The sequence below is a fragment of the Chlorocebus sabaeus genome, chromosome 9 (genome assembly GCF_047675955.1).
Source record: "Chlorocebus sabaeus isolate Y175 chromosome 9, mChlSab1.0.hap1, whole genome shotgun sequence".
Lineage (NCBI taxonomy): Eukaryota > Metazoa > Chordata > Mammalia > Primates > Cercopithecidae > Chlorocebus > Chlorocebus sabaeus.
The window spans coordinates 96,828,455-96,852,476 of record NC_132912.1 but is presented as its reverse complement, the minus strand read 5'-3'; the positions used below and the strand labels follow the sequence as shown (position 1 = coordinate 96,852,476).

General features: G+C 41.7%; 1 protein-coding gene across 2 annotated transcripts in view; it reads right to left on the bottom strand.

Annotated features, from left to right (window-relative positions):
- The window catches only part of PLCE1 (phospholipase C epsilon 1), a 346,476-nt gene that overhangs the window by 195,672 nt on the left and 126,782 nt on the right, over positions 1–24,022 (bottom strand). For both annotated transcript variants that reach the window (XM_007963605.3, XM_007963609.3), the window contains one exon: positions 3,916–4,204. In XM_007963605.3, coding sequence (XP_007961796.3) covers positions 3,916–4,204 — 289 coding nt within the window. The remainder of the gene's footprint in view (positions 1–3,915; positions 4,205–24,022) is intronic.

Here is a 24,022-nt window from a genome sequence, read left to right as displayed (position 1 = left end):
TTCCAATCAATACAAAAAGAGGGAATTCTCCCTAACTCATTTTACGAGGCCAACATCATCCTGATACCAAAGCCTGACAGAGATACAACAAAAAAAGATAATTTTAGACCAATATCCCTGATGAACATCGACGCAAAAATCCTCAATAAAATACTGGCAAACCGGATTCAGCAGCACATCAAAAAGCTTATCCACCATGATCAAGTGGGCTTCATCCCTGGGATGCAAGGCTGGTTCAACATATGCAAATCAATAAACGTAATCCAGCATATAAACAGAACCAAAGACAAAAACCACATGATTATCTCAATAGATGCAGAAAAGGCCTTCGACAAAACTCAACAGCCCTTCATGCTAAAAACTCTCAATAAATTCGGTATTGATGGAATGTATCTCAAAATAATAAGAGCTATTTATGACAAACCCACAGCCAATATCATACTGTATGGGCAAAAACCGGAAGCATTCCCTTTGAAAACTGGCACAAGACAGGGACGCCCTCTCTCACCACTCCTATTCAACATAGTGTTGGAAGTTCTGGCTAGGGCAATCAGGCAAGAGAAAGAAATCAAGGGGATTCAGTTAGGAAAAGAAGAAGTCAAATTGTCCCTGTTTGCAGATAACATGATTGTATATTTAGAAAACCCCATTGTCTCAGCCCAAAATCTCCTTAAGCTGATAATAAACTTCAGCAAAGTCTCAGGATACAAAATCAATGTGCAAAAATCACAAGCATTCTTATACACCAGTAACAGACACAAACAGAGAGCCAAATCTTGAATGAACTCCCATTCACAATAGCTTCAAAGAGAATAAAATACCTAGGAATCCAACTTACAAGGGATGTAAAGGACCTCTTCAAGGAGAACTACAAACCGCTGCTCAGTGAAATAAAAGAGGACACAAACAAATGGAAGAACATACCATGCTCATGGATACGAAGAATCAATATTGTGCAAATGGCCATATTGCCTAAGATAATCTATAGATTCAATGCCATCCCCATTAAGCTACCAATGACTTTCTTCACAGAATTGGAAAAAGCTGCTTTAAAGTTCATATGGAACCAAAAAAGAGCCTGCATTGCCAAGACAATCCTAAGCCAAAAGAACAAAGCTGGAGGCATCATGCTACCTGACTTCAAACTATACTACAAGGCTACAGTAACCAAAACAGCATGGTACTGGTACCAAAACAGAGATATAGACCAATAGAATAGAACAGAGCCCTCGGAAATAATACCTACACATCTACAGCCATCTGATCTTTGACAAACCTGAGAGAAACAAGAAATGGGGAAAGGATTCCCTATTTAATAAATGGTGCTGGGAAAATTGGCTAGCCATAAGTAGAAAGCTGAAACTGGATCCTTTCCTTACTCCTTATACGAAAATTAATTCAAGATGGATTAGAGACTTAAATGTTAGACCTAAAACCATAAAAACCCTAGAAGAAAACCTAGGTAATACCATTCAGGACATAGGCATGGGCAAGGACTTCATGTCTAAAACACCAAAAGCAATGGCAACAAAAGCCAAAATTGACAAATGGGATCTAATTAAACTAAAGAGCTTCTGTACAGCAAAAGAAACTACCATCAGAGTGAACAGGCAACCTACAGAATGGGAGAAAATTTTTGCAAACTACTCATCTGACAAAGGGCTAATATCCAGAACCTATAAAGAACTCAATCAAATTTACAGGAAAAAAACAAACAACCCCATCAAAAAGTGGGCAAAGGATATCAACAGACACTTCTCAAAAGAAGACATTCATACAGCCAACAGACACATGAAAAAATGCTCATCATCACTCACCATCAGAGAAATGCAAATCAAAACCACAATGAGATACCATCTCACACCAGTTAGAATGGCCATCATTAAAAGGTCAGGAAACAACAGGTGCTGGAGAGGATGTGGAGAAATAGGAACACTTTTACACTGTTGGTGGGACTGTAAACTAGTTCAACCATTGTGGAAGACAGTGTGGCGATTCCTCAAGGATCTAGAAGTAGAAATACCTTTTGACCCAGCCATCCCATTACTGGGGATATACCCAAAGGATTATAAGTCATGCTGCTATAAAGACGCAAGCACACATATGTTTATTGTGACACTATTCACAATAGCAAAGACTTGGAATCAACCCAAATGTCCATCAGTGACAGACTGGATTAAGAAAATGTGGCACATATACACCATGGAATACTATGCAGTCATAAAAAAGGATGAGTTCGTGTCCTTTGTAGGGACATGGATGCAGCTGGAAACCATCATTCTCAGCAAACTATCACAAGAACAGAAAACCAAGTACCACATGTTCTCACTCATAGGTGGGAATTGAACAATGAGATCACTTGGACACAGGAAGGGGAACATCACACACCAGGTCCTATTGTGGGGAGGAGGTGGGAGGGATAGCATTAGGAGATATACCTAATGTAAATGACGAGTTAATGGGTGTAGCACAGCAACATGGCACATGTATACATATGTAACAAACCTGCACATTGGACACATGTACCCTAAAACTTAAGGTATAATAATAATAATTTAAAAAAAGACTTTGAAAACCAAATGGGAGGGGTTGAGGGGTTTAATCAACACATGTTGATTAACTCATGGGATAAGGCACTGGCATAAAATCACAAGCATTAAAACAATGCCAATTCCACAGGCCAATCTCAGCCCAACTTCCTGAGAAGAGTATGATGAAGAATGCAGGCTTGGCACTCTTTGAGAGCCACATCAGAGGGGAGAAACCTTGAATCCTGTGTGTAGGGAAAACAACTTACCACCTAGAGACTATAAACTCCATGAGGGCAGGAATTACGTTTTGTTCCCTTTCCAGCACCTTATATCTAATAGGGGCTCAAAAAATGTGTTGAATGGCTGAAAAACATGAAGCTATTAGTTTCCTGGATTAGTGTTCCCACATCTTCTGTTATTCTTCATTCATTTATAACCAATCCCCTGAAGTTTGGGTGACTACAGAAAACAAACCAACTTGGCACCCAACATAGTACAAGAGGAGGTTATGGTATTCCTCTTAGGCCTGTCTAGGGGTGTGTATGGGGATAGGAATGGAGAAGGCTGAGGATCAAGGAGGCAGGTCACTGGCCTGCTGGCTTTGGGTCTCAGGATTTGTTATGGAGGGACAATAGCCGCTGTCAGATTGAGTTCTGGCAACCCCCAGGCAATGGAATGCTGCTTTGCATGGTCCCTGTCTGGTTGGCAGCTTCCTGCCAGGGAAGGCTGCCAAGCAGCTTATGACAGCTGTGCAGTGTACAAGTTTCCGAGGTTCTTTGATGCACTGCCATTTCTGACCTGCCTGTCTGCTGCTCGTGGGAAGTAGCTGGGAAGTTCAAATGCCAAGGGATCCCACTTTCCATTGGTTTTCATTTTTCAGTGGGATGCCTGCCTATCTTGACTTTAAGATGGGAGTAGCTGGAAGATGGCCTTTGGCTCTTCTGGTCAATGGAGACCTATCAATTCTGTGTATGAAGGAGATCTACATTTCACTCTGCTCCCAGCCACAGTGGGTTTTCAATATGACTGCTTGACCATATTTGTTTCCTAGCATCTTATCATAGTAATTGACATTTGACATAAACTACCACTAGGAGAAACTACCTGCCTGAATCATTAAAAAAAAAAAAAATTAAAGATAGCATTTTAACCATTTACTTCATTTGAAAAAAAGTTTCAAAATCTTAATGATTACTATTTGGAATGTTGATACCTTAGGGGATTTTAAGAAGGGAGCACCTTTTTATATTCTCTTAAAGAAGTGACTTTTACTTAAAGTCACTGAAAAGTGAACTCAATTTTCCATCAGGAATGCATAAATCTTAACTTAGATCCTTCTCTCTAGTCAAAGATAAAAAGTTAAAAGTGAAATTTCAGGCATTACCTTTCAGCATCATTCGTCCAGTGGATCCTCCAAAAGTACTGAGAAGGCCACTTCTTGCTCCCAAAGACGTGGTTGCTTCTAGGAGAGAACCGGTGATGTACTGCGATATTGAAGTCCTTTGGAGGGTGGCGCGATACTCATATACAGTGTCTCGGACACATTGCTTTAAGCATGGACCAACACTTATTCTTCCATGGGCTGTCTCGGAGACTGGGAGCTTGGTGAAGAAATGGAGTAGAGATCCAACTGTATTTTCTGTTTCTTCTCCTCTTCTCACTGCATTGTAGATCTGTGAATAGCACAAAGTACAGGAAGTATTAATCTAGTTTCTTAGGAAAGCAAATTAACTTGTTGACAAAATGCCAAGATGACTTATTAAGAAAGAAGGCTCAGATGCTCCAAGTGCAAACACTCTGAGCACTGGGCTCATGCATTAACCTGAACATTCTACAGACACCATCTATTTGGAAAAGCTCTGTGTAGTTATAAAATAGGTCATTCAAACAACTCTGCTATCAAACAGAGAACTTACAAGTCATACCAACCAAAAATACATTCAGCTCAAATTTCTCCTCCTCAGCAGAGCAAAGCTCTTCTGCAGAGAGATGAGGGCAAACCTTTCCTTCTTGTTTTCCTGGACACTCCTGAATGACTGTCCCGGGTCTGTCTCCCTCCACGGAGTGTTTCAGCCTGACTTTTATGGGAAATCTTTTCTCCATGCTTAAACTGAAGTGAGGATGAGAGGGTTATGGGGAAAGAGAACTTCCCTATTTCCCCCTTGGGCATAATCCTTCAAACTGTCAGCTGAGATCGAAGTATTTGAATCATTTTTTCTCTTCCTCCTCCCCCACCTCCCATATCCAATGTTGACAGATCCTGCTCACTCTTTTTGCCCCATCTATGTCACTGTCACTATCCTGGTTTCTTCTCCCTTTATCACCCGAATTCACCAAGCATTGTCTCAACAAGACTGCACGGTTAGGACAGGTTCCTAACCATGCCTCCAATCTATTTCAATGCAGTCATTCAATGTGCATGCGTATAGAACCTGCTCTGTGCAAGGTACTGTGTCAGAAGATGTGGGGAAAGTGCAAGGGGCAGCACACACCTCCTGTGCTGCTGCAGGATTTCACAATCTTCGATGAGGCCTGAAAATTATAAGGTTTGACATTATTGAAGGGAGGACTTGGAATTTGTCAAGCATTCTGAGAAGCCAGAGACTTCTGGATAGTGTATAAACAAACAGGGGAGACACGTAACATGCAGTGAGGTAATCCAGTTCTCTGATGGGGGAATAAGGTTGTATACATTGTGCTGTGTCTATCGTGTCACCTTGAGCACCTTGCCTTGGCTGACTTGTCATTCATTCATCAAACCAACAAATAGTTACTGCTTATATACCAGAAACTGTGACAGGGCTGGATAAATAAAATAGTTGCTCTCCTCAGAGTCCACAGTCTAGTAAAGGAGACAGAAAGAAAAGCCACGAGCTTAGAGTAGCGTGGAAATGAAGGTCACCTCCTTCAGTGACATTGACGAATGGCCAGGGAGTAGAAGACTCTCACTGCCCTGTGGGCCATGCATGTGCCCCCATAATGTTGCAACCTCCAAATCTCACTCAAGAGGGCCTCTCTTGAGCTGTGCTAGGTCCTTGTGATACCCCAGAATGTACCAAGTTCTATGATATTCAAACTGTGTAGTCCCTAACTAGATTTTGTCTGTCTTCCTCTGTCTAGTGGTATATATTTGCCACTTGAAGGCACAGTGTGATTCTTACCTTTAATTCTCTGTCATTAAATTTCTAGTGGCCAGCATGGCCATGGAGATGGTGTGCTGGGACAGAAAGAGCCCAGGTTTGGGGTCAGGTACATGAGGTTGTACACCTGACTCTACCTTCACCAGATACAGAGCTGGTCGTAAGTGTGAACAAGCTGAGTTGAATGTTTCAAGACAGCTCCCTCCTCTGTAAAATGGGGATAATAACACTCTTCTTAGGGAGCTTGTGAGATTCACCAAGATAAAGATGTAATATACTCAGCCTAGTGTCTAGAAATGATGGTTTTTACTGTTGAGCAAGTCTATAAAAGAGAATACACTCTTTTACCCTCAGTGAATAATAGGTGGTTGTATAACTATAGACCACAATCTATGAAATGCAATGTGATTGGAGTTATGCCCTTGCTCTTCTGTGTTTCTGGGCAATATTATGCTAATCTTATTTGGGTGTACTGTGAGGACAAGTGCGTGTAGAGAGCTGCAGATCTCAAGACGCAGTTTTATTCTCTTGGCTCCAAATCATATAGGCTGTCTCCAACACAGTAAGTCCTATGCAAGTCCTTCAGAAGTAACTGCTCCAGTTGTGTAAGGAAAAGAACTGACTAGCAGCTTGATGGCTAAGGAAGGCTTAATAGGGAAAGCAGGGTTTCACTTGTGCCTTGGAAAGCAGGCATGTCTCTAACCGGAGCAGCTGGGGAGACAACTCACCATGCAAGCAATAAGGACAGCCAGTGGAGTAGAGTGTTAAGAGCAGGGAGTGAGCGTAGGAAACAACTGGGGAATGAGAAAGGCCAGGGAACAACTGGGGGATGAGAAAGGTCAGTTGGCCTGATAAAGGAGACCTGGATTGTTAAAGCAAAGAGCTTTCACCCATCAGAGGAGGGCACTCCTTGATGTTTTTTTTTGTTTTTTGTTTTTTGTTTTTTTGCTGGTTTGTTTTCAGCAAAGGAATGATGCTAAAACGATTTTGTCTTAAAAAGATTACTAAGCTGGCAATTCCTAGTTCCTGATAGGTTGGCCTACTTTCTTTACTTGCCAAGCTGCTTTACTGGCTCATTGTGCGTTCGCTCACTACCATGTGCATTCCAGTCTCCACATCAGGCCTCCATAGATTCCCAATGACTCATTCAGTCTCTTATCCAGCTTTTCCAAGGTGTTTTCCTCAAAGCATTCTATATACAAGGGATTGTATGACCTAAGGACTTCTTAATCATGAAAGTTTAAAAAATCTCAGTAAATCTCTTCTCCTTTTAGAGATTTACATTGCATAATAGAATATTAAAGACAATTAGAAGGGTCAGAGTAAAGAAATTATTTTCATTTGCTTTACTGAGTATTTCCCATGTTATTTGATAATTTTTTAAAAGAACACAGCCTGTAGATGTAGTGCTGTGCCAAATAATTAATTTGCTTTAATCTAATAGCCTTTTCTTATTCCCATTTCTTTGACCTCTGCAGAATCTCTGAAATAGGCAATCATCCATCCTTCTCAAAGTCTTTCATCTCTTGTCATCTCACTGTTCCATCTCTGCCTTATTCTGTGTCTCCCCTTCCACCTCGGGCCTTCAGGACAGTTATAATGCAATCGAAAGGTGCCAACAAGTGCCTAATGTAGGGAGGTCACAAATCAATTGCCCATGGGCCAGATTCAGGCAACAGACCTGTTTCATCTGACATACACTGTTTACATTCAGAAAAGTTTTACATATACATCTGAAGTTCCAGCATCTCTTGAATAATGAAACAATCTGGTAACACTGAGCATTCCTACATGGTATCAAATGGCTAGATCTTCTACTGTTAGATGGGGCATGAGTTCTCTACTGGATGCCAGTGTCCACCATTCTTTAGTGATCACACCTGATCACCATTAGTATATGTGTGTATATGTGTTTGTTACCCTGTCTTAATAAAATACAGATATGGATGTAGATATTTACAACAAACATGTACTGAGCTCCTCCAATGTGTCCTCTGTGTGCTCTTGCCTGTGCTAGTTGCTAAGGATAGAGAGAAAGCCATAGTCTCTGATATCAAAAGGTATTGTAAATCACCTCTGAGAAACTATTAATAAACATATATAAATGCTATGTATATATTAAGTAATATTTCAACATTGTTATCAGCCACATGTTTCCAAGCCCCCAAACTTGTCTGAAGAAATAAAAGATGAAGTGCTCTACGAATGAAGCTCTGAACTTCCATCACCATTGCCAATACCCTCACCACAAAGAACCAGAAAGTGATCAAAAGTTACTACCAAGATCTGGAATAATGCATCCCAGTCACACCAATCCTGGATGAGAAAAACTCAAGGTGCTTTGTTGGAAAAATGCTGAAGTGTGGACAAAGTGGTGGTAGATATGGCAATGTTCAGGGAACCTGTCAAAATCAAGGTATTGACCAGGCACAGTGGCTCACACCTGTAATCTCAGCACTTTGGGAGGACGAGTTGGGTGGATCACGAGGTCAGAAGATCAAGACCAGCCTGACCAACATGATGAAACCCCGTCTCTACTAAAAATACAAAAATTAGCTGGGTGTGGTGGCATGTGCCTGTAATCCCAGTTACTCAGGAGGCCGAGGCATGAGAATCGCTTGAACCCAGGAGGCGAAGGTTGCAGTGAGCCGAGATTGCACCACTGCACTCCAGCCTGGCGACAGAGTGAGACTCAATCTCAAAAAAAAAAAAAAAAAAAAAAAAAAATCAAAGTATTATCTCTTCCTAGATCACTCACTTATAAAAAAGAAGAAATCATGGAAAAATCCACACATAGTGTATGAAGAAGAGACAGTAGAGAACAGTCATTACAAGTATGGCTCTAGAGCACTGGTTTGAATTCCACCGCCCATGCTTCCCAGCTGTGTGACCTTGGGTAAGTTGCTTTGCCATTCTCTGCCTCAGTTTCCTTTTCTCCAATATAAGATAGAATAGTATCTGCTTCATAAGGTTGTGGCTAGAATTACAAGCTTTGATAAATGTAGTATGATTAGAACAGCATCTGGCACTTAGTAAATGCTCAACAAATACTGGTTTATATGATGACAGTGATGATGAGGATTGTGGCAGGCTACAAAAATGGCCACGAATTATTTCCTTCACTGACACTGGGCTGGAACTGTGATTTCCCTAACTAATGGAAATTTAGCAAATATGATGCAAGCAGTCTTGAAAAATACCTGTACATTGGAGCTTGCTCTCTCTTGTTGCTTTTGGGCACTCTGCAACAACTGCCATGTGAAGAAGCCTGAACGAGATTGCGGGAGGATGAAAGACCATGGCCCAGTCACCCCTGTCACCTTGGCTGATAACTTGCCAACAGCCAGACACATAGTGAAACCATCCTAGATCTAGATCATCCACTTCCAGTCCAACTGCTGCCACAGATGCATGAGAAAGCTCAGCAGAGATCAGTTGATCCAGACTAGAACTACCCAACCAATTCACAGAATCGTGGACTAAATAAATGATTGTTGTGAAAAGTCAGTAGGTTTTGGGAGTGCTTTGCCACACAGCAGAAGTTAACTGACACAATGATGATGTGTTTGGAACCATAATAAGAATGTTAATTACATAACACTTGAATCCACACACTAATCTATAAAGTTGATTCATTTTGTAGATGGGAAAGTAAGCCTAGAGAAGTAGAGAAATACAGTTAGCCTTACACACCTAGTAAGAGGCTATGCCAGGATAGAAACCCAGATTTCTCTAACTCTGTGGTCCAGCTTTATCCATTGCACTAGCCATTGTCACACTCAAAGCCCAACAGTGGGATAAAGATCACACTGTTAGGGGTGATCTTGGCAAGAGGTTTAGGTGATGTTTACAATGCTGTTGTTATTGTTTTCATTCATGATAATTCCTTTCATGGTCACTCTCAATTACTTTTGAAAATAGTCAAGATAAGTCTAATGAATAACCAAATATGCTTCCTTTATGTGGAGATTTATAGTTTTAAATTATACAGTCACAAATGAGAGGAACTCAAGGATAATATGGTGATGGAAAGTGCTGAAAACTAGACAGACTACTGCCCTACATAGGCCAATATCTTTTTTGAAACAAAATCCAACACATCACAACATGGCATCCACACTTGCTAGACAGCTATGTGAGCATTCATTTATTCAACAAGTGATTTACATTTACTGAGCACATACATTGTGCTAAGTCCAACTGCTGGTGTTCTACCAGTGAGCAAGATGAGCTTCATTTTCATGGGAAAGGCAGACAATAAACAAGTAGACCAAATAAATTAGTAAAAAATTATAGGCCATTATATACTGTCAAGATATATTTTTTTTTTTTTTTTTTTTTTTTTGAGACGGAGTCTTGCTCTGTCACCCAGGCTGGAGTGCAGTGGCCGGATCTCAGCTCACTGCAAGCTCCGCCTCCCGGGTTCACGCCATTCTCCTGCCTCAGCCTCCCGAGTAGCTGGGACTACAGGCGCCCGCCACCTCGCCCGGCTAGTTTTTTTTTTGTATTTTTAGTAGAGACAGGGTTTCACCGTGTTAGCCAGGATGGTCTCGATCTCCTGACCTCGTGATCCGCCCGTCTCGGCCTCCCAAAGTGCTGGGATTACAGGCTTGAGCCACCGCGCCCGGCCTCTGTCAAGATATATTTCTACAGGACTTGCTGAAGTCATTGGGAGGAAAGGAAAGGAGTCAAAATTTTTATATTTGGTCATTGCCAAGTTTTTAGAGATTTAGGCTTTATATAGAGAGCTATATAGATCAATGTTGCAAACTGTTAATGGATCCTTTCCATGGGATTACACTCTTCCCATTATGGTAGGTGCTGTGGCCTGGAGTGGTTTGGGCAAAATGATTTGACATGATAAAGTGACTTAGAGAAAAGCAAGCAATGCTTAGATAACACTTGCATAAACACTTAAAAAAGCATTTGCAGTTCCTCGTGACTCATGAAAGAGGGATGCCATGTAGAAGCCAGTACTGGGATGTGGAGTTTAGTTTCAAAACAAAAGAAAACAAGCATACTGAGGCTGAAGAGAGTTAGGGTAATTCAGATGGAGACAAAGGCAAAGACTTGCATGCACTAAAAGGCATGAAGCAACCAGACACACCACATCCACAGCACTCACCCAGAAGGAAAGCTCCTTGGAATAGCCAGAGCTTTTTCTTGACTTCTACTAAAGTCAAAAACGGTATTGTCAAGGGGAGTCATTTTGTACTTGCTCTGTTTCAGAAGCTATCTTTTTGAGATCACTTATGAAAAATCATGAGGTTCTAAGATCTGATGGCATATCTTCTGAAATCTTTCAACAGGAAGAAAGTGTGTTACTTAGAGGTCCATTGACTTAATAATAATAATAATAATAATAATTGCATCATTTGTTGAATGCTTAAAACGAACTAGGCCCTGAGTAGTGAGACATGATTTCAATTAAACCACAGAACAGCTCTATGAAGAGGTTCTACTGTTATCAGCATTTAAAAATAAGGCACTAATGTGCACACAGCTAGTACTTAACATCAAGACTCTCCATCTCTAAGCTAGTGCTGTTAACTACCAAACCAAACAGAGAATCCTAATACAGATGTCAAAGGAAGCACTTTCAAGAGAGGGGTAATTGTAGTCACAATCCCTCCATCACTTTTTGTTTGTTTGTTGTCTATTCCTTCCACTAGAATTTCAGCTTCATGAGATTTTCTTTTTTTCACTGCTGTATCTGCAGGGTCTAGAACAGTGTTTGGCATTATAAGTTCTCAATGAACAGTTCTTGAGTGAATAAATGAATTTCTCAATTCTATGTCTTCACCAAAAACTTGGCTAGAATGCTCTGTTTTTTTTTGGCCCTGAATATATTGGATTCATTTGAATGACAGGCGACATTGTATTGTCACCTGTATTTGCTGAAAACTAGATAACGTAAATCATACAAAATGGCATAAAATCTTTACAAAGTATTCAGAATAGCTGTAGCCAAATGAGGATTTAATTTCGACTAACCAAACTTGGCCATTTCTGAGGAATTCACCAATAGTTTAACAATATTCCATTATCATTTGCTGATTGGCTTAGAGTCAAAGGACTTAATCTGATCTATTCTCCCTACTAATTTTTCATGAAATTGATCATTTGAAAGGATCATGGGGTTTAAAAGAAACCAAGATATGGATTCATGTATTGACTCTGCTCAATCAATTTAAATAAACATTGAGTGCAGTTACATTGACTATGGTAGATGCTGGAGAACAATGATTTTAGAAAGAAAAAAGACAGACTGCCCTGGAGAGACCCACAGTCTGTACTGTGTAATTGTATAATACTGGGCAAATAACTGAAACACTCTTCCTCATAACCCACCCTTTACCCCAGTTTTCTTATCTTTATCATGAAGAGGCTGGCCAGTTATTATCTCCAAGGTCCCTTTTAGTGTTACTGTTCTATAATCCATACATCCTTGCTCTTTCTTTCCTTCTTTCTCTCTCTCTCTCTCTCTCTCTCTTTCCTTCTTTCTTTCTTTTTCTGAGACAAGGTCTCACTCTGTTGCCCAGGCTGGAGTGCAGTGGCACAATCACAGCTCACTGCAGCCTTGACCTCTTGGGCTCAAGTGATCTTCCCACCTCAGCCTCCTGAGTAGCTGGGACTACAGGCACCACCACTATGCCAGGCTAATTTTATATTATTTGTAGAGATGGGGTCTTACTCTGTTGCCCATGCTGGTCTCAAACTCCTGAGCTCAAGCAGCCTCCCACCTCCAGCCTCCCAAAGTGCTGGAATTTTACCCTCCATCATACCCAGTCCCTTCTTAAGTGGCAGATGGAGGGTATAATTAAACTTAATTTTGATGATTATTTTGATGATCATTATTCTCTAATATATTAGCTTCTCCTGTTCCCTCTCTCTTATTACTATTCTCCTTCAGTATTAGCGGCCATTTCTCAATAGTGACTATATATGTGCTTCTAATAGGACCCTTATCCTCCTCATAATGTGGTTCTTAAAGTGCCCTGAGCTAGAAAAACAATGACATTTATTTTAACGGTGTCACCTGTGAGTTAATAGGCGGTAACAATGCAGGGGCCTCTCACGGCACAAAGTGTAAGAGCTCTGCACTATGCTTTGGAAACCCCTTTACTAGTCTCATGAGCCTCTTTTCTAACTTTGGAATCTACAAGCAGTGTTCTAAAAGGTTGAATATAGTAGAAGTTTCATGTCTGATGGGTGTCTGTAGGTAAACAAAATGCAATGATATAAGAACTGTCGAATTTCCTGAAGAGTCAACAAAAACAGTGAGGCTGTCGGAGGGGGTAGTTGGAGCAGCTTGGAGACTTAAATGGCAGGGATGGGGAGGAGAATTTTGGTAGCAGGCTGTCGTTTCCTCTGCTCATGATTCCACATTCCATTCAAATGCCTGTGCAGAGAATTCCATTCTACTGAGAGTATTCACACCATGCATGAGCGAGACACTGACACAGAACCCCAGAAAGTCAAAAATAAAAGCTTTGCGAAAACCAGGCCAATTAACCAGAACTGTGCCAGAGGTTTCTATGGGAAGTAAGCTGAACCTTTGTCACTCCAGGGGAACATCTCAGAAGGAGTTAGAGGAAGCCCCAGGACATTTGAAAATTTGTGAATTTCACAGCTGCAAATGCCTTTCCATACAACTTCTTCCAATCCATATCCCTTTTATTAAAATTTTCCCTCCTCCATGTGGCATTCCCTGGGTTCCAGCAAGAAATAATCATGTTCTTTTTGGTGATCCAATGACACCTTAAGCAAAGCTCTAGTGGTACTTTCTGTGAAGTACAGAAATCACTGTTTACTCTCCTATTATGTCCCCACCAGGACAGGGACCAAGCTTTAATAAACATTTTGTCCCCAGCACAGGGCACTGCTTAGCACGCCGCAAGCAATGAAGAAAGGGCACAGTGGAGAAATAATAGAAGACTTAGAGCTATGTTCCTCAAAGTGTGGTCCCCAGACCAGCATCATCCTCCTCACCCAGGAATTTGTCAGAACTGCAAATTGTTGGGTTCCATCACAGGCCTACCGAACCAAAAACTCTGGGCTGGGACCCAGCAATCTGCATTTTAGCAAGCCCTTCAGGTGATTTTGATTCCTGCTAGAGTTTGAAAACCTGTATCCTAGACTTTAAGGAGAAAATGTTACCTTTCATCTCCGACTGTACCATCCATCTGACAAGCACTTACGTCCCTATCATCTCCCTTCTAGAATGGAAGCTACTGAGGGCACAGCCTAGGGCCTATTCATCTCTATACACCTCAAGGACCCTAGTTCAGAATCCAGTATGGGGCAAAAGTCAACAAATGCTAGCTGGATGAAGAAGCATCTCTGCAGAAATTCCCCATGGCTGTAAATGGAACAGGCCTTTCTGTAAGTGATGCTTCCAGCTTAATATTTCCAAAGATGAATCACATCTGAGATACTAATTCTAATGGTAATTACCATATGGATGAATCATATCATAATAAGAAATCCTGCCTGCCAAGGGAGCCTCTCGAAAAGAAAAAATCAAATCAGGACAAATGGATTATGTTGTTAGGATTGTGATGTCAGGCTATGAATTAGGCCTACAGAAGGGACTTAATGGCCTGAACTACCAGGCTCCTTGCAGCTCTAAGGAGCAGTGGGTCAATTAATGAATCACATGGGGACAAATTCCCTGAAAGACAAAACCAAATTTTCACAAATCCCGTAGACTGTGATCCCTGGCTCAGAGGATCAAGGGTAATGTTCTCACTAAGCTGTGCATGTGTGAAGCTGAAAGGGACAGAAAGTTCCTGACGTCTTGTGGCTCCAGGCTTCTGCATGTCCCCAACAGATGGAGGGGACCAATGCCAACCTATAGGACCAGGCTTTTTGCTTCCTGTGCCCCAAGCCTTCACTGGCTGAACTCCTGCTCATCTTTTCCTGGTTTCCAGCCTTCCTCTCTCTGCCCAGCTGGAAATGTCCAGTGTGGCCTCTATCTTCACGGCTCCCCAGGCCCCTTTCTGCCTTGGTCATTGCTTCTGGACCAGCACTGCATCTCCCTTCTCTTAACTTCCTGTCTGCCTAAAGATGGCCTGAGGCTGAGGCTGACCTCCTAGAACATATTGCTCTGACAACCAGAAATGGGATAGCAGAGATGGGACAGCAGAGATGCCATCTCTAATGAGATGCCTTAGGGTAGAGTGGAAAGAGTATGGTCTTTGTGTCACACTGATCATGTTGTACTTGGTGCCACCATCCAGTAGCATGGGGGAAGTAACTAGTGTTTCTTTAATGGAGATATAATAGCGTTGTTATAAACAAGAATTCAAAGGGATAAGAAATCTGTGAGTTCTGTTTCTAGTTTCACCAGCCCTGAATACCCAAATGGTCATAATAGCATTAATACCTGAATCTTTAGATCTCCAAGGCCATGCCTGCTGGCCTGAGGACCTCAGGTAACTTCCTACCCCCGAAAGCCACCACCATCCACCTTCACCCCTCCTAACTATTTGCTAGCATTCTGAAGGTGATGGAACCCCTCCTACGCTCAGGGATAAGTTCGCTTCTGTTCTTCCACTCAGCTCTCCTTGTTGAAGTACCTGGACTGGGCTCTGTGGCTGGCCAGGCTCTGCCCTTCTGGGCTGAGACTGGAGGTGGAGAGAACAACCCTCTCCTAGTCTCCTGAATGTGAACTTATGTGTAGACATCTAAGTGTTTTCTGGTGCACAGCTCCATAAACAGCCCACCTCTGGATTCCATTCTGGGGTAGTGAGCCCACTATGCTATAATAAATGCAAAGCCTCAGCACAGCACTTGGCATGTATGTGGCATTTAACAATAGGGAGGTTGTCAATCCTCCTGGTCAATATCAGAGTTACAGTGCAGATCCTCTCTCTCATCCCAGGTTTATTCCTTTCACTCACTTCTCTGCTCTCTTCTGTCTCTCTAGGTTGCTCCAGGAGCTTTCTTCAACTTCCTCTTGGTCCCCATGGTTTCTTCATTATTAAAATTTCTGAGCCCTCATCACTTGCATATTCCCCATGTTGCTTTCTTTTGAATCTCATCCTGTTGTTTCTTGCTCTGTCCTGATCTTCCTACCTTCCTCACCACCCCTCTGTCTCTTCCCTTTATTCCCAATGTCCATCTTTCTCCTGCATCCTTCATTTCTTTCCACTGCCTTTTGATCTTGATCCTTTGAGCATCACTTCCATGGACAAAGGGAGGGGATGAGAATGAGGACAGAGTGTGAATTAGTAGGGTCTGCAAGCAGAGATCCTCCTCTAATTATTAGCAGACAGTTATTTATCCTTATTGAATGCATTGTATTTCTTCTACTGGAAAACTTCAGTGATTTAATTTTTAAAGGTTTCTCTTCCAAGGGGACCCAAGTGAATGACCACCAGAGAGGAGTAAGGGACATTCTTCTCCAAATCCCCCAAGGATCACGAACTCAGTAGTTGAGCCAATGTGGACTTACTCTCAGAGACAGGACCCAACATAAGTTGGCTTCTGGTCCTGATTAATTGAGCAGCTGCAGAGCCTCATACCTACCAATAAGACTGAAAGCTGTTTAAGACAAGCAGTACAGACTTTCAAGTTTCATCCAAGGGTAGAGCCATACTCAACAACCTGTTAGTGAACACATTTGAGGCAGAGCAAGTGAAATAGGTAGTGGTGGGTGAATAGAGATCACCAGATTCCCAGAGGCTAGAGTTGTCACCAAGTTTAGGCAGGTCAGGAGGACATGAAGCCTGAAAGAAGAATTGTTGAGTCTCCCAGACAGGATGGAGGAGTTGAGTAAGAGTAGATAATAGTAGGAAAGCCCAGCCTAGTGGGGAAAATCCTGGGCCCTACACCCAGGGAAAGGCAGGCCCTGGGAGGCCCTAAGCAACAGCTAGGCCCCACACTGGGGTGCCTATCCAGAGGAATCCTCTGAGAAGCTTGGACTGGCATTCAATGCAGACACAAAGTAGCTGCACTTTAATTTCTGAAAGATAAGCCATCTATGCCTAAGAATATGTTCCTTGTTTGGACTTTGTTCATTCATTCAGTCAGTCAACCAATATTTACTGAATGTCTATTTTGTGCAAAATAGGTTGCCAGTAGCCAGAGATAAAATAATGAATAAAACAGCTTGTTGTCTTTAGGAAAGTTACTGAGCATCAGGGAAGGTAAGCAAGATAATGGGCAATTGTATTACAGCATAAAATTCTACAGTGGTGTGGGCATACAGTGTTTCAGATATACAGAGGAGGGTCTTAGGAGGCCATGGAAAGTTCTAGGAGGTAACATCTAAGACACAACCTAAAGACAGTAAGAGTCAGCTAGGGCAAGGTTGAGGAAGGGTAAGAGAGGGGGAAATGTTCTAAGCAAAGGGAACAGTGTGTGCAAAACAGTTTCCATATAGGTGAAGCTAAGAGATTGAGCAGTGAGTTTGGGGAGATAAACAGGAACCTTTTGAGTCCTTATAAGTAGATGCAATTCTAGGCCAGAACCATTTCTGTTCACAAACATTTCCTAAGCAAACTACCTATGCAAGCTGTATGGACATGCATACAAGCTGGAGGGTTGTATCTCCTATGCCTGAGGACGCCCATTGCCTTCCAGAGGTATTGTGCTAAGTATTGAAGATGTAACCTCAAACAAGACACAGCCTCTTCTCTTAAGGCACCAATGGAACAGAGATGATGACTTCTAAGATTTCTTATAGCTTGGTAGTTTCCTTTTATTAACAAAAACCAATGAGAAAGGACAAAGTACACATTACCTACTAGCCTGGAATAGAAGAGAGAACATCTACTTCATTTGTACTCACATGGTAAGTAACAACTTTCAGAAGCATCCCACAGGGTGGGTGAGGACTTAGGACTTATGCTGTCTAGTTGGAGGTTTAGATCTGAAAAGAGATGGAACATCTTATAGGAAATGTCACCTTTCTCTCTACTTTTGTAAGATAGCAGTGGAAAGGTAAGCCTTCAAAGAGGTTCCAAAATATTGGGGAATTACAAAAAAATGGACAGGTCATGGCATTAAAATTACACTCAAGTTCATCAGGATGAGTCAGGGACTTTCAATCTATCCCCACATAGATTACCTCTGTCCTGTTATAGAGACTCTCAGCTATATGTGTGTAGCAGAGCATATGTATTAGTGCGTTTTCAGGGTGCTAATAAAGACATACCCAACACTGGGCAATTTGCGAAAGAAAGAGGTTTATTGGACTTACAGTTCCACATGACTGGGGAGGCCTCACAATCATGGTGGAAGGCAAGGAGGAGCAAGTCACATCATATATGGATGGCAGCAGGCAAAGAGACAGCTTGTGCAGAGAAACTCCCATTTTTAAAACCATCAAATCTTATGAGACCTATTCACTCTCATAAGAACAGCAGAAGAAAGACTTGCCCCCATGATTCAGTCATCTCCCACTGGGTCCCTCCCACAACACATGGGAATTATGGGAGCTACAGGATGAGATTTGGGTGGGGACACAGAGCCAAACTGTATCAGCCTATGTTCAGGGCTAGGATTGTCCTGAGACGTTGAGCATCTAACACAATATATTTGACTTTCAGAGGGCTCAGGAGTATGGGAAAGTTATCACCTTCCAGCTTACCTGGGCCTACCCTATAGTCAGATAAGAAAGATATGGTCACCCTGAGCTGCATGTCAAAGAACTCCATGGAAATCATTAAAAAAGAAAAAAGAAAAAAATAAACTTAAAAAAACTTAGGTTAAAAACTTAAGTTTAAAAAAACTGTAACTTCTTTTAAAGTTAACAAAACTTTTAAAAAAAAATCTTCCAATTTACATTCTAAAAATATGGTTTTAGCACTTACATTTTGTAATTTGAGAAGCTTGTTCTCATGTCTCTACTGAGCTTAAGGTTTTTCTTGGCTATCAAAACAAAGAGGTCTTTTGTTGAAACAATCAGGCGACAGTGTTTTGGTGAAAAGATTATATATAGAATAATGGTATGAAGCTCTATTGTACAAAAAGTAGACTTAAGAGCTTTCCCTGTCTCCAGATACCCTGGACTTCTTGCAATAATTTGAAATAATGTTGTCCTTCACTTTGTGGGAGCCCTAAACAATTGGGTGCATTCATTATTTTCTAAGAGCTCATAAAGGACACAATGCAGATGTGACTACACATAATTAAAGGCAGTGTCAACAGCAATGTATATACTAACTACAGCCATAACCAACCCACTGGGATCAACTGCTTATGGGTGTTCTAAGGATTTTCTCTCTTTTGTACCCACCATGATCTAGTGATTAATTGTATATTGTATTGTATACAGGTGGAACTCCTGAAATATTCCTTGAACTGATTTTAGCTGGTCTTTGGCATCTGCATATACTGGACATGCCAGTAATGTCAAAGACAGGGGACAAATGAAATCAGCGCAACAAGTGTTTGGCAAGAATCTGTGGGCTGGGCAGGCTACAGGGAAGGGAAAGGTCATTGAGTCTCACTCCCAGCAGAGCTGGTAGGAGCCAAAGAAGACAGTGAATGTGATGCTGAGCTAGAAGAAAAGGGCTTTTGCTGGGGCCACATCTCTGTTTAAATCAGTTCTGTAGCTACTTTGAATAAGTACCTTTTCAGGAGCAAATGAGGATTCAGCTGGAGGGTTCTGTCACTCATGACCCAAAAGTCGTGTCACCTTTTATTCACTGGGAAGCTTGTTCCTCACACTCTTCTCAAGATCTTCTGGTCTCATCACAAGAGTCCCAACCTTGCTTAGCCATTCATGAGAGTGAAAGAGAGAGGAAGGGAGCTCTATTTGTTGTGCTCATGATTGGAGGAGAAAGTCCACATCCAGGGATGAACATATCAGACAACTCAACCTTGCTTATCTATTATCCAGTGGAGATCATGATACACTATAAGACAGGAGGCAGAGGCCCTGGGAGTGGACAGGGAACAGCTGAAAAACAGACTGTGGGAAGTCAGAGATGCAGGAATAATAGCAGAAGCTCTTTGTCTTGTCTTTTATTGCCCTCTCTCCAAATTGCTCCTTTTCAATTCTTCAACATGAGGCCAGGGAGAAGCAAATGCACTTCTTTTGGAAGGTGAAGGGCATGGCCATTACTGGCTGGGTAAATTTGGGGTTTCATCAGTTCACCCAACAGGTTTCATCATCAGCTCTTTTATGTTTTACCCTGCAAATTTTCTTAATTTTTTTTTTTTTTTTTTTTTTGAGACAGAGTCTCACTCTGTCGCCCAGGCTGGAGTGCAGTGGTGCGATCTTGGCTCACTGCAACCTCTGCCTCCCAGGTTTAAGCAATTCTCCTGCCTCAGCCTCCTGAGTAGCTGGGACTACAGGCACCTGCCACCGCTCCCAGCTAATTTTTGTATTTTTAGTAGATATGGGGTTTCACCATGTTGGCCAGGCTGGTCTTGAACTCCTAACCTCAGGTGATCCACGTGCCTCAGCCTCCCAAAGTGCTGGGATTACAGGCGTGAGCCACCACACCCTGCCATTCCTAAATTCTTAAGGCAGACTTGGCAACCTTTTCCTACCAATGCCATGGATCCTTTCCCCATTTCCAAAATCAGTCAGAGGCCACGCACAGAATGTTAAACATCATTATTATATTCAGACACAAGACACAGAAAACAAGAAAAGCCAAGTTCTATAGATAGAGCAAATAAAAGGATAAATGAGATCTAAATTGTGAGTAGTTAAGGAACTCAGGGGTATTTGTGGCAGGAGAGGAAGGCGATGAGGACAGAATCACAGAAAGACAGAAAGATAGAATTTTGAAGCAAAGGATGGAGAGAGGAAGGAGCAGGAGGAAGGATCAAGGGCAGCATGTCGGAGATGAGCAAGTCCCAAAGATGAGTATGTCCCGGAGATGCCCGCTGTTCTCCCCAGTGTCTGTCATCAGAACAGTTATCGCCCTGCATCATGGCCCTGTAAAGTTCTTGCTGATTATTCTGTGACTCATTCCTGTTTCATTGAGTGTCTCTCACATGACCAAGGATGGCTGGAAGGCAGGCGGGTAAGAGGGAAAGTTAACACCAGGCAGGAAATAATAAGTGAGAAGAGAGAGGTTCAGGCAGCTGGGACTCCAGGAGGCAAGAGGAAGCCAGAGGCACTGGGAACAGGCTGACTTCATTGGGACATGAATGGCTACGGGCACCTAGAATCACGCAAGAACAACAACAACAAAAAAACATAGGGCATAAGAGGATTAACCAATGTGAGGTCTAGGGCACAACACAATAAGAAAAGAACAGCTATACTGTGAACTCCTGATTATTTGGGGGTAATGTGGAGATTATAATAGTAGGAAACGCTACCTACATGGGAGGTGCTATGAGGCTTGGTATAAAAATCCAAGCATAAAAGGAAGTTAGAACACGGACAGATCTTGGAAAAATCTTCATGAATGAGCTGAGCCCTGAGAGGACAAAGCGAACGTGGAAAGGTCAAGGGGAATGTATTCGTGGGGACAAAAAGTTGCTGGCTCTGAAGTGCAGCATTTGGCTTAGAGATCAGACTGTCAGCCTGACAGCCTGGGTGGACACAGTCTCCAATGTCCCTCCCTCCTCCTCTGCCCCTGCACAGTTATTGTCTGTGCTCATCTCTCTCACTGAGAAGGAAAAGAAAAGCTGGGGAGCCCAATTTGCTCCACTTTGTGGGAAGTGAGGAGGTGAGGGCACAATAGACTTTTCCTTCCCCTCTAGAGGTCTACCTTCTAGTCCAGGTTTGATGCCAAATGTTGTGAGCATTTTGGGCTAGTCGCCTTGGGCTGCGACTTCGCAACCATTCAAAGAATATAAGGTTCTAAGGCAGGTCCTATGGAGGCTTTTCAATTTCCCTAGGTCCCTGTGACTTCTCTTTTACTAACTTCTTCCCAGAGCCCAGGTCATAGTGAGACCCAGGGAACAGACCCAGAGAGACACTCATTCAGACATGCATATATCTGTGCATTTAGAAAACTGAACTTGGGCTTCTTAAGCCTTGCTTTGATTCAATTATCTTCAATGATGCCCATCTGCTGCATTTTGTTTCCTTAGCATGGTCAAGAGAGTTCCTCAGTAACCCCTCACTGTCCACCCTTCTACCCCCTCCTCCATTATTACCCTAGTTGAACACATTGTGACAACTATCCATCCCCTCAACAAGCCCAAGCTTGCCTGCCCACTGCCACTCCCATTCCCACATTGTCACATTGCTGTTAGAATACTTCCACTCTTTAAGGCAGTCTTAATGTCACTGCTTAACTACTATATGACCTTAGGGCAGTTACTTCTCTGTGCTTCCATTTCAAAATAGTAAAACGGGGATTGCTGTGTGATAACTGAATGAATGAATACATGCAAAGCACTTAGCATAGTGCCTGGCACACAGTAAGTTCTATGAAAGTTCTTGTCTTTCTCTCACCGACGGCTCCCAGCCCATCCACCCTCTGAACACTCAGGTGCTATTTGGAATACAGGTGATAATTAAACATCTCCAACCAGGATTTACTTTATTTTGCCCTCAGTTATTGTCCCCATTTTATTGTCTATTAGTTTTGAAAGGAATGGGTGTACAGTACTGAGTGTCCTCTCTGCTGTTCCTAATTTACTTATTCAGTGTGAAGTCCTCATGCCGAAAGGAACCCTCGGCTTTTTTTTTCTTTTAAACAGCAGCTTTATTGAGATATAATTCACATTCCATACAATTCACTCATTTAAAGTATACAAGTCAATAGTTTTAATATAGTTACACCACAATCAATTTTAGGCCCTTTTTTCACCTCCAAGGTAAGTCTCATACCCGTTTAAAGTCACTCCTTATTTTCCCATCCTCACTAGCCCTAGGCAACCACCATGAATCTACCTTCTATCGCTATAGATTTGCCTGTTTGGGACATTTCATATAAACTTCTGGCTTTTTTAAGAGGCAAAATTCTTCTTTAACTCAGCATTCATCTGTTTCATCAAAATCCCCAGCCCTAGGACTAGGCACATAGTAGCTAGCCAATAAATGTTCTGTTGAATGAAAACCAAAGCACGGGGTTGATCAAGTTAAATATATTTTTTTTCACGTTTCATCCTTAGGACCTTATTGGTCCAAAGCAAGATAGAGAAGTAGGTGAGGAACAAAGGCATTGTGTTTTTCTAAGGTATACAAAAGCTCCATTGAGACTCCTTAAAATGAAATGCTAGTGCAGTGGTTCTCAAACTGGCTGCACCTTAGAGTCACCTGGGGAACAAAAAAATACTGAGGCCTGAGCCCTGCCCCACTGCATACCATATCCAATGTACTGACTTATCTGTTTGGAGCCATGGATTATATCTTTTAAAGTTTCCCCAGTGATTCTATGAGCAGCCAGGGTTCGTTGGGAACTCTTGTTCCAATGGAAACAATCGTTCAAAGCAAGAATAATTTGTTGAATTCCAGCCATGCCCAGAATGATACACAGCCAAAGTTTTCAACTCTGTCTTCAGGGAAATGAACCTCAGAATTTTTAAGAAAGCAATAAAAAACAGAATATTCATTTCACAAAAATTTTCTTTATAGCCAACATTACTATTACACTGAGCCATATAAAATTGCTGATACTTGACTGTTTTTGACCTAGAAAAATGAAAATTTCATATCATTCAACCTAACTGAATGCATTTATTTCATGAAATCAGATACATTTAATATTCAATCTGAATCACTATCTTATTAATCACCCATTCACCTTCCTTGTGCTTCATGCATTTTAAAAAAAGAACATTTTAAATTTTATTAAATATATATCTCTAATAGAGGATGGAAAATAAATTAGCCATCAAAGGGGGACAAAAATCATGGAAATTCACAACAGATAAAACAAACACAAACTTTATAGATGACCTCTACATTTTGCCACACATTATTTCTGGAAAGCACGTCATAAAGTAGATTGTCATAAAGCAAGATATATTTTCCCATAGGAAAAATTTCATGATTAGGGATTCTGTTCCTGTCTAGGCCTCACATAAATCAAAGATACGATCAACAACAGGTCATGAAAGCAAAACTGCAACAGCCATAAACCTTTATAAACCTTCCGCAGCACTGCAAACATTTAAAATAATAAACTTATTATTCAAGCACTATAAAATGCCAAAATTATACCCAATCCATTGATCATTATACTGGCATTTAGAAAGGCAACTGAGTACTATCCATCAAAATTCAAAAAGTGTACATTCTTTGATCTACTTCTAGAGATCTTTCCTATAGGAAAACTGGTTTGGTTTCTTTCCTGTCTTCCAGAACCAAGTATAAATGTCTCAGTCTAGACCCACGGCCCTTCACAGTATCACTACTGAGTGGGCAGTGCTTTGCAGGGGCTCTCTAGCCACTCACCCTTCCAACTCTTTATCCAAGACCCC